General features: G+C 28.1%; 1 protein-coding gene across 1 annotated transcript; it reads right to left on the bottom strand.

Annotated features, from left to right (window-relative positions):
* Positions 1 to 9256: 9256 nt before the first annotated feature.
* LOC110673047 (uncharacterized) lies at positions 9257 to 10333 on the bottom strand. Its single transcript, XM_021836033.2, has one exon. It carries the CDS (start codon positions 10331 to 10333, stop codon positions 9257 to 9259), a length of 1077 nt encoding a protein of 358 aa, XP_021691725.2.
* Between the last annotated feature and the right edge of the window lie 1172 nt (positions 10334 to 11505).

Raw genomic sequence — 11505 nt, 5'->3', positions numbered from 1 at the left:
TTTGAGTTTTTTTTTTAATTGTTTTTATCTTCAATTCATGAAACGACGGTTTAATATTTTATTTTCTTAAAAAAAACTATTATCTTTACGGCTCCATTACTTATTTAAGAGTATTTGATTCAAATATTAAATATAATTAACAATTGATAAACATCTTTAATAAACTCTTTAAAATAAAACAACTAATAATTAATAAAATTCGCATAATTTGTAAAACACTGCTACTCTCCAACCTCACAAGTGTGCCCGATAAAAAAGTTTCCTATCTATAATTTTTTAGTAGTTAAGTGTTATTTAAGCGAATTTTTCATCGATTTTATTTAATTTATTTTTTGAAATGGGTTATCCATCTTTCAAACATAATTTACACTCACAAAATAAATTATATTATATATACCTTTATTAATTATCATATATATAATAATAATACTTTAACATAATTTTATTAAAAATTTAATATAAATTAACTATTATTAATTATTAATTATAACCTAACAGAAACAATTATCAATTATCGATTATCAGTTATTAATAACCTGTCAAACCAAACATGCTATTATTTCCCCACTAATAACCAAGGACTTCAGCAGTTGGCTTCATACTTTACATTTATTTCAATTCAGCTTTGGTGATTTTTTTATTTTCAAAGATTTCTTTCTTATTCTGGCTTTTTTTTTTTCTGTTTAATTATTAAAATAATTATATAAATCAAATATTATTATTTATATTTTTTATTATTTTAAAACAATCTTTCATACAATACCAAATAATAATTTTTTGGAATGGAAAATATAATTAATACTAAACACACTCTAACTAATGTTATTAATTTGATATTAAACGTCTTTTTATTGTGATATTTTATATTTTTTTTTTACAAGAAAACTTTGTATAAAAAACATGTTAAATAATAAAAAGAGATTTTTTAAAATATTTTTTTATAAGAGAATCAATCATAAATGTGATCCATCGCCAATTCAACATCATTCTTAGTGCTAATCATTGTCATTATTATTATTATTGCCAATTTCTTGGCTTAATTAAAAAAAATAAATTAATGAAAAAATTAAAAAATTATATATTTACTAAATACATTTTAATTATATTTTTATTTTTATTAAAAATAAAAAGAATAATAAAAGTAATTAAAAAAGTTAAACCAAACGCTTCTTTAATGAGCTTTTTCTACATTATTGCCTTAGGAGGTTAGGCTTCTAGAAATTTTAGCCCTGGAAATTAAAATTTATAAGAATTTGATTGGATTTCTTCTTGGTAACTTATCGGCTTTCTTTAAAATAAATCATTTATAATAAAAGAATTTTATTGAGTCATTGTTATTTTATTTTTTTTAAAGGCATAACTATCAAAAAAAAGGTTAAAACTTTTACGTGAAATGTCAATTTTGATCAATTTTTTTAATTAGTTTTAATTAAATTTCAAAGTTTAGTATTTATTTAGGTTAGACTTCAAATTTGGGGATTTGAGAATTGATGTGATGGATGATGTGGATAAAATATTATTATTTTAGATAGTATTGATGACATAATGGCTAACTAAGATAATGTTGTTGTCGTGATAAAAAAATATTATTATTTATATATTTTTGCTAACATGGCATAAACTTTGATAATTGATAAAAATCAAATGTTTTCGATTTTTGTTAATTTTAGCAATTTCTATTCGATTTTTGTCAATTTTGTTTTTGATGAGAGAGAGAGAGAGAGAGAGAGAGAGAGGTGGGTGGAGGGTGGAAGAGAGATGACCTCTTTTTAAAAAATATTTATGTTATTTAGTATAATAAAATAATTTATTATTTTTAGAGAGAGGAGCTCTCTCCCCCACCTCCACCCACCTCTCTCTGTTTATCTCTCTCTAAAAAATAATAAATTATTTTTTAAAAATATGATTTAAAAATAATAAATTATACTAATAAGCTACTTTTATTAGAGAGAGATGGGTGGAATGTGGTGGAGAGAGGTTCTCTCTCTAAAAACTAATTCTCTCTCTCTCTCTGTTTGTCTCTCTCTATATCTCTCTGTGTCTGTGTGTTGCTCTCGCTATGTTATTTTTTAGAGGGAGGACCTCTTTCCCCACATTCCACCCACCTCTCTCTCTCCCTCTAATAAAATTAGTTTACTAGTATAATTTATTATTTTTAAATTTTATTTTTAAAAAATAATTTTTTTAAAGAAAGAGATAGAGACAAAGAGAGCGACAAACACATACACACGTAGAGAGAGAGAGAGAGAGAGAGAGAGAGAGAAGTGGGTAGATGGTGGGGGAGAGAGGTACTTTCTCTAAAAAATAATATAAATTATTTTTTATTATGCCAAGTAACATAAATATTTTTTAGAAAGAGGACATCTCTCCTCTACCTTCAACCCACCTCTCTTTGTGTTTCTCCTTCCATCCAAATAGAATTGGCTAAATTGCCAAAAATTAAATAGAATTGACAAAAATTAACAAAAATAAAAAAAATGTTTGGCCTTTTCTATTATGAAAGTTTATGCCACGCAAATAAAAATATATAAAATAATAATATGTTTGCCATGTCAGCAACAATATTTTAGTCAACCACCACGTCCATAATATCATTTAAAATAATAATATTTTAGCCACGTCATCCTCCATATCAACCTCCCAAATCTCAAATTTTGAAGCTTGACCAAAACAAAAATACTAAACTTTGAAACTAGGTCAAAATTGACGAAAAAAGAAGAATTGACCAAAATTAACAATTAACATCAGATATGGCAAATTTTTTTTTTCCAATTTGATCTTTTTAAAATGAATTTTTTTAATTAAAAAATTAAATTCTTTTATTACAAACTAATAAAATATATTTTTAGAAAATTCTATTTTAATCCTTAAACTAATAAAGTGAATGACGAGCGGCAAATAATAGTACTCTCCAATGGCGTTGTCCGGTAAATTTGCTTGTGCAATTTCTAGATGCAATATGTCATGACCCAAAATTTTATGTCACGACCGGTGTACAATTTAAGTATTCTTAAATCATGCAAATCTTATCAGAGTATCTTGAATAAATATATTGTCACTTACTAACCCAAAAAAATAGATAAAATCTAAATAAACAAAATACTAAATAAACAACATAAATATCCCATAAGTAAACTGTGTAGTTTCTACAGATTTCAAATAAAAACTTAAACTGTTCAATAAACTAAACAAATTATTAGGCCGAAGAAATATGAATTCGGGCATACCATGAGAATAAATCAAAGATTGTCCCTCTCCAGAAAATGGACTGAATATTTGGATTAGCTGCAGAATTCTACTGATATGAAACTGATAACAGATAGAAAAAATGTGGTTTGAGCTAATGCTTAGTGAATGATAATTATAACACACAACGGAATAGGAACAGACAGACGCTTGATTAATTTCATAATAAAATTTATATTCAATAAAATCATGCTTATGCTATCTAAATCATTAGTAAAATAATTTCATAAAACATATATATAAAAAAAATTTATTCAATAAAAATTTTATGGTACAATAGATGATACCCCACATCATCAAAGGCTAGATGGTAAGTGCGCTACCAGATATTAGATACTTTCCTCCTCATTCACAGATATCAATGCGTATGATATTAATGCAAACCATAAATTGCAATGATATATGACTCAATATTGTAACCTAATACCGTGATAGTTCACACGGTGGGGCTAGATAATAGATACAAATACTGGGCACAAGTACCAATTCAAAATAGAAAATCAATTTGTACAAATCAATCAAATCATCAAAAAATTTCAGATAGCAAATAATAACTTATAGTGTAATTCTAATAGTTTATTTTAATAATTTCAGAGAGTCAATAAGATTAAATCAATCTCAAATAAATTTAATGTAACACATCGGTAAATTTTATAGTTAGATATCAATCAATATAAAGATATTAAAGGCCTATTCCCGGAATCCTAATGGCTCTAATACAGAGATAATTAACAAAATAAATTATTTAATCAAAATTAAAATAGAATTCAATAATAAAATAAAACTCTAGAATATTACATGTAAAATAATTATTAAAATATTAATTTAAAATTTCATTTAATAACAATTTCAATGCTAAAAAATTCAAAAAGGAACTAAAACAGTGCCATGTACTATAATTACTACTTACCTAAAACCTTCAAAACAATAGTTATATTCAATAAAAGAGAGACAATTTCAGCTGACAGATTGAATATTCGAATCTCGTAAATATCCAAAATATAGCAAAAAAATTGATCAACTAAACTAATATGACAGACCCATAGTATATATATAAAAAATATTTTATTTTGAAACCAAAGTTAATAATAATAATAATAATGAAATTAATAAAATATATATATATATATCCGGACGATATCGGATGATCAAGGATGACTGTCAACATAGCCTACACGATGTCCATCCAGACGATTCATATATATATAGCCGAATGGCCTATATATATAATCTAAATTTAAGGTTATTGTCCCATAATAATTATGATCAATCCAATTTAATATCAATGATCAAAGAAAAAAAAAGAATTTATAGAGTAATTGTAACAATGCAAGAAAAGAAAATAAAATCAAATTCACCCATTATTGAACAAGGAAATGAACTTTTACCTTGAAAACAGAATCGAAGGTGATGAATAGAGAAGTAAAATTAGGAATTCTCTGTGCACATCATATTATAAATCGTAAATTTATATATATATATATATAAATGAAGGATGATGAAAATACCTATCGAGAGTATTTGATAGAAAAAGAAGGTAATAAACAGATTTTTGATAGCACAGTTTAGCAGAAAGAGATGATTAAGGTATATATATATTTCAAGAGTTTTATTAGGTATAAAATGGAATAAGAGTTATTATTGAACTGGGTTGTTGAGATTACAAATATATAGTTAATTTTAAAAATAATATATATATATATGTAGGACATTCAATAAAATATTTTTTTTTATAAATATATTAAAATTTTATTGACTAATTAAAATAAATAAATAAATAAAATATTGTGTTTTCACACTATATGCAAGTCATGCGCATAGCTTTGTAAATTAATTACGGCTTTGCAATTACCATTGAATCCTTTTTCGGTTTACATTTGTTATTGTATTTTTTTTTTCGAGGTACTTGTTTCATGTTGGCTCCAGTGCATGTTTCTGATTTCCATCATTCTTCTTGGGAAATTATTTGTTTTAATCTGGTGCTAACACTATTTATTAATTTAATTTTTCATTAAAATTTGTTTTCTTCTTTTAGGCATTTGGTTAATGGTTACTGTATTTGATTATTGTAAAATGAAAATTATTTTGTTTTGCTGCTTTTGAAGCCATGAAATTGGTTGCTGCAACTTTTTCTTGATTACAGTTTAGCACTGAATCGATAACTTTGTCTTGCTTGGGCTGCTGTTGATTTGGTCACTGTAAAATGATGAATCAAATCGAATTAATTTATGATAGTTTTAATTCAATTTTAACTCTCATTTGATTTGATTTAATTTAAATTTCTAGTAAATTTAATCTACTCAATCTGAGTGGTTTGATTCAATTTTGAATCAATCCAACCAAATGCTTACCCTTAATTTAGAATCTATAAGGATATTGAAAATTAATTCACAAATTAAATTTTAATCTGAAAATAACTCGTAATTTGCAAATTAGTTCAAAATTATATATATATATATATATATATATATATATATATATATATATATATATATATAAAATGACCTAATAAATAATTCGACTTACTGATAATTCAAATAATTAAAATTCAAATAACTTGAATTCATAAATCCATCCGTATATATTTAATTTTATATATTATTTAGTTGTTTATAATCATTTTGTAGATGTTGTTTACAAATCATAGCAATAGAGAAAGAAAATGAACAAGAAAACTATAAGAAGAATATCAAATTGCACTCTTTCACTCGTTATTTTAAAGGAAACTAAATACAAATCACTCGAGAGAGATGAGCATAAATACCACACTGAATGCACTTTCAATAGTTTAAATACAATCACATCAAATTATTTATACTAAATCAAAGAGAAAAAAAAATCAATATCCAAAGATGAATTATTCTTGATAAACATATTTACCATATATAGAAGCATCCATAGGTTGAATTTCCCCTATGGCTTGCTTTTATGAAGAGGAAGCGAGAAATAAGTTTGAACAACAGTAAAAAAGAGCGTAATAAAAGCACCGACTTTAAGCATAGTCCAATGATATTGAGAGACTTTCATCACAGGGTTTCCATTTTTTCTTGTAATGCTCTTAGATTTCATATCTGACATTGGCATATAATTGACGGTTTGGAACCAATTCATTGCCTAACCCTGTGAAGAGTTGAGCTATTTCTTGATCACTGCCAAAAGGATTTATTATAATGCCGGCTCTCTAAGCAGCTTGACATCATCAGGATGATCAATGAGCGAGTCCAGGAAGCATATGTAGGAGGTGACCTCTTTATCATTTAAAAAATCTGGACAACTTTCGTATGATGCTAAGCTCAAGACCATGGGCAAAAACAGCTCATCGAATTTGACGGGAGGAAGTCGTCAGGTTCCAAAGAATTTCCAAGGATTTTGCGTGAAAGAAATGTCCAAAGATGTTTCATGAGATCGCTTAAACTCGATCCCTGATACCTTGAGCTGTCTAACGTTGTGAAACGTGGGCGATGATTCACGTATTTTTTCTTTTTTTTAGTTTGGCAGAGGCGATGTTGCAGTTTTTTCTTCCTTTTCTAAGGTTGGCAGAGTCGATGTTGTAGTTTTTTCTTCTTTTTCTAAGGTTTGCTGGGGCGATGTTGCAGGATTTTCTTATTTTTCTAAGGTTGGCTGAGGCGATGTTGCAGTTCCAACCTCTCTTAATAAAAGAAAATTAGAAAGAACAAATAGTTAGAATTGAAAAAGAAAATGAATATTTTAAATTAATTGAAGATAATTTCTGGAACACCTCTTGCATATGGTGCAAGAGGATAAAAGTGAAAAGAGAGGCTAAGGAGCATTTTGAAAGGAAAAATACAAATAGTATAATTTAATTTTTATTATTTTTATAATAGATAAATACTAGTCATTATTTATTATTTTATTTTAATAATATAAATTTATACCTATTTTTGTATTTTATATTTTCATAATTTTATTATAAAATTAATTATAATTTTAAGTGTGGATAAATAAATATATTGATTAATATATTATTTTTTAATTATGAACATAAGCTAGCTAGGATCTTTATGCTTTCTAAAATTAAATGATTTCAAACTCTAAATCTTTTATAAGAACATCTATTATTTAAAGCACAATATATACTTAAGAACATAAATAAATGAGATTTGACAGACGGTGATCAAATATAAACGTTAAGATTTGAAAAAAAAAGTATAATAATATAAAGAACAATTAAATTACTGAAATTAGTCAATAGAAAAAGAGAGATTTAAAGAAGCACTATATTCATTATTTAATATGCAAAAAATGTGAAAAATAAATTTATTTTCTAGTATTAATATATATATACATTATTATCGGATTCAAAAAAGTAAAATTAATATTTAATATTTTTTTAATCTAAATTAAAAAAAATTAAAAGTATAAACTAACTTAAGTCATTATCACCATACCTTTATTTGTATATCAATTAATCAATATCTTTTTATTACATGACATATTAATTAATCAATATTTTTTATCAAGTGGGTTTTTATGCCGGTTAATTTATACAAATTAGATTGATAAATGACATATTTTTAAGTTAATTATTTAAAATGGTGACTTTAATTTGTAAACTTACTTGTATGATGACCTTAATTTGTAAACTTATTTGTATGCTTCAGCTATATATATATTTGTTATTATTTATAAATTTTAAATTTTTTACTGACGTCATTAACTAAAGAAATTGTGCCTACTAGTTAATTTTTAATAATAAAAGGCAAAAGACTCTTATTATTGCTAATGTACATAAAGAAGCGATGCTGCTTGCTAGATTCGTCTTTCTCTAAACCTGTGGCATGCTAATCTCGCGATCTGGAGAAGGCTTCCTAGAATCTCAATGGCGCTTTGCTTTCGTTCTGTGCAAGGTTTGGTTTCACTTTGATTTGGTGCTGTTCTACGCTTTTAGAGCTTGAGATTTTGACTGATAAAAATTTCCTTCTCATTGTCTTTCTTCCCTCTCTCAATCGATCGTCAAAATTGTGAGTGATTTGATTTTAATCGCTTGATTTCTCTCAGATTTTTTTATTGCTTTTATGAATATGAGTTATTGTAATTTTAATTTTACTATATGATTTTTTTCTTGGAGGATGTGTGAATTTGGGTTTCTATTTTTGTTTGGTTGGTTAGAATCTGTAATAAGAAATGAAAATTAATTTGCAAATTAATAGTTTAATCTGAAAATATCTCTTAATTTGTAAATTAATTCAAAATTATTTATATATACTGATCTAATAAATAATTCATAATTCAAAATAATTAAAATTCAAATAACTTAATCCATTAATTCAATCTGTGTATATTTTTAAATTTTTATTTATTATTTTTGTAAATGTTGTTTACAATATATCTCATTGTAAAAGAGAAAGAAAATGAGCAGAAATCAATAAGAAAATCATCAACTCAACTTAACTAATTATTTATCCCAAAAATTTATTGGGATCGGCTATCTGAATTCTTTTTCTCCACTCTAAATGATTTTTAGTTAAATCCTCGAAAATGTGTAATATTTTTACGTTATGTTGTACTACTCTATTTTAAGTCAATTTAGGTCTATCCCTTCTTTTATTTTTATCCTCTAATTTAATGTATTCTACTTGTTTAACTGGAGTCTCCATATGTCTATGTTTCACGTGACTAAACCATACATGACTAGATAAATTCCGTAATGAGAGTATTAAAGAAAAGGTATGAGTGGTGCCAATTGAGAATAAATTGAGAGAATGGAAATTGATGTGAAAAACCATAAAAAGAATTAATCAAATTATACTCTTTCATTCATTATTTTAAAAGGAACTAAATACAAATCACTTGAGAGAGATGTGCATATATAGGACATCGAATGCACTTTCAATAATATAAATACAATCACATCATTTTTTCTATATCACTATCACATCAAATTATTGATAATGAAGCAATAAAAAAAAAAAATCAATATCCAGAGGTGAATTATTCATGACAAACATATACTTACCATATATAGAAGCATCTATAGGTCGAATTTCCCCTATGTCTTGCTTTTATGAAGAGGAAGCGCGAAATAAGTTTGAACAACAGTAAAAAAGATAGTAATAAAAGCACCAACTTTAAGCATAGTCCAATAATCTTGAGAGACCTTAATCAGCTGATATATCCGGGGTCTCCATTTTTTCTTGTAATGCACTTCGATTTCAAATCTCAAATTGGAATATAAATCAGGGTTTGGAACCAAGTCCTTGGCTACCATTTTGAAGAGTTCAGCTATTTCTTCTTCACTGCCAAAAAAATTTATGAGAATGCCGGCCTCTCTAAGCACCTTGACATCATCAGGATGCTGAATGAGCGAGTCCAGGAACCATATATAGGAGGTGACCTCTTTCCCATTCAAAAAATCTGGGCACTTTTCGTATGATGCTAAGCTCAAGAACATGGGCAAAAACAACGACTCATCGACTATGACTGGAGGAAGTCGTAAGATTCCCCAGAAGCCTCGCTTGAAAGAAATTTCCAAGGATGCTTCATAAAATGGCTTAAACCGGATCCCTGATACCGTAAGCTGTGTCGCGCTGTGAAACGTGGGCGAATCTCCAGTTATAAACGGTCTTGCTTTGTTCTCTGCTTTAAAATCGACCCCTGTTGCCTGCCGCAGAAGACCCAGAAGATGGCAGGTTGGAACCTCTCTTAATTTTTTTGCTGATAAACGTTCTGTTAAAAATATATTGCAACCAGAAATGAACTTGTCGATTGAATATCTGATTATCTCCTGCTCTGTTTTCTGGACGACCGAGCTAATCAATAGCTCGAGGAGTGCGTAAGGAAGTTGATTCTCGAGCAAGAGTATATCCTGTGTCGCAAAAACCACCAGCTCGTCAGTGATATTCATTCGCCGGAACTTCTCGTAATTTTCAAAACAATGCATGAACTGCAGCGTTGCACATCCATCCACAAGAAACATCCAGGCGAGTTCATGATCACTGTGTTTCCCTAACACATCTTCCACGTAACACATTTTCAAATTTCCCAAATCCTTCATAATCATCATGTAAAGATTTTCTGCTACTAAAGCATATTCTTTCATGAACTGTCCTGCTAGTATACGCTTCATCCTCTCACCATACTCGTACTGCACCAGATGTCACCAATAGTCTCTTCCCATTTGCATCCAAAACATGAGAGGCAAGATTGTAGCTGTGTAGTAGAGGCATGATTTGTGCATGCCAAAGAAGATAATTGCTTGAAGCAAGTTTGATGGACAGAATTTGGGAAGCATTGGGAAGAGTAGGGAGAGAAGAGTTTGATCATTAGAAGTAGCATTAGACATGGTGCCGCTAAGCAATTTGCTCTCACACCACGTAGAAATGATAGACACCAGTAATCTAATCATATTGTATTGAATGAATATATATGGTGTACAAGAGTTTGTTACACAAGGGACTGTTACAACCATAAGATAAATACAAAGATAAATACACTAGACCCACCTCTCTCATAATTTTTCTCTCATCAAACACCCAAATCCATTTTTCATTCTAATCTCGCGCCACCCAAAAACCCATCCCATTGCCCATCACCATCGGTGACCAAGAAGGAAGGGGGGACCATCAAAATCAACGGCAAAGGAGGAGAGAATAAGTGGCACGCGGAGAAAAGCAGATCAATGGCAAGGAGGAGAAGGAAATGAGAACCATTCTGGATGTTGTTTACATTGCTGTTTTGATGGGTTTTGCAGTCTCTTTTCCTCCTTCACTGCAACCCACAAGAGTTCGTTTCTTGTAATCATTGTTGGTGGATTAATTATAGTATAGGTTTGTAGTTTTGGAAATCAAGCCAAGAGATAAATTATAAGGATTTTGTCGAGATTGCTTGACTTTTTACAAATGGAGCGTATTTGGTGTAGAGATAATTTATGCTTGATTTTAGTGCTTGATTTTAGTGATCTGTTGGCTTTTTTTTAGTAATCTTTGTAAAATAGGAATTTGTAATTTGAGTCCTTGATTGTAGGATCAATAGCTAAAAATTAGCTCCTACCAATTTTTGTAACTTAGCTATATATACATGTACAGATACTTGGATATTGATCAGAATATAAAAGAATTATTACTGCCTTTTTTTGAACTTGGTATCAGAACTTGGTTCCGACATAGAACCATGAGCAAACCAGATGCTGAAACCTCTGGAGCCAAGTCTGCTCCAATTATCATTTAATCTGAAAGTTCATCTTTCAATGCAAGGATCATTTTGAATGAAACAAATTATGATATGTGGTCTCAAATTATA

Source organism: Hevea brasiliensis, chromosome 9 (genome assembly GCF_030052815.1).
Source record: "Hevea brasiliensis isolate MT/VB/25A 57/8 chromosome 9, ASM3005281v1, whole genome shotgun sequence".
NCBI classification, from domain to species: Eukaryota; Viridiplantae; Streptophyta; class Magnoliopsida; order Malpighiales; family Euphorbiaceae; genus Hevea; species Hevea brasiliensis.
This window is presented reverse-complemented; position numbering and strand designations above follow the sequence as displayed.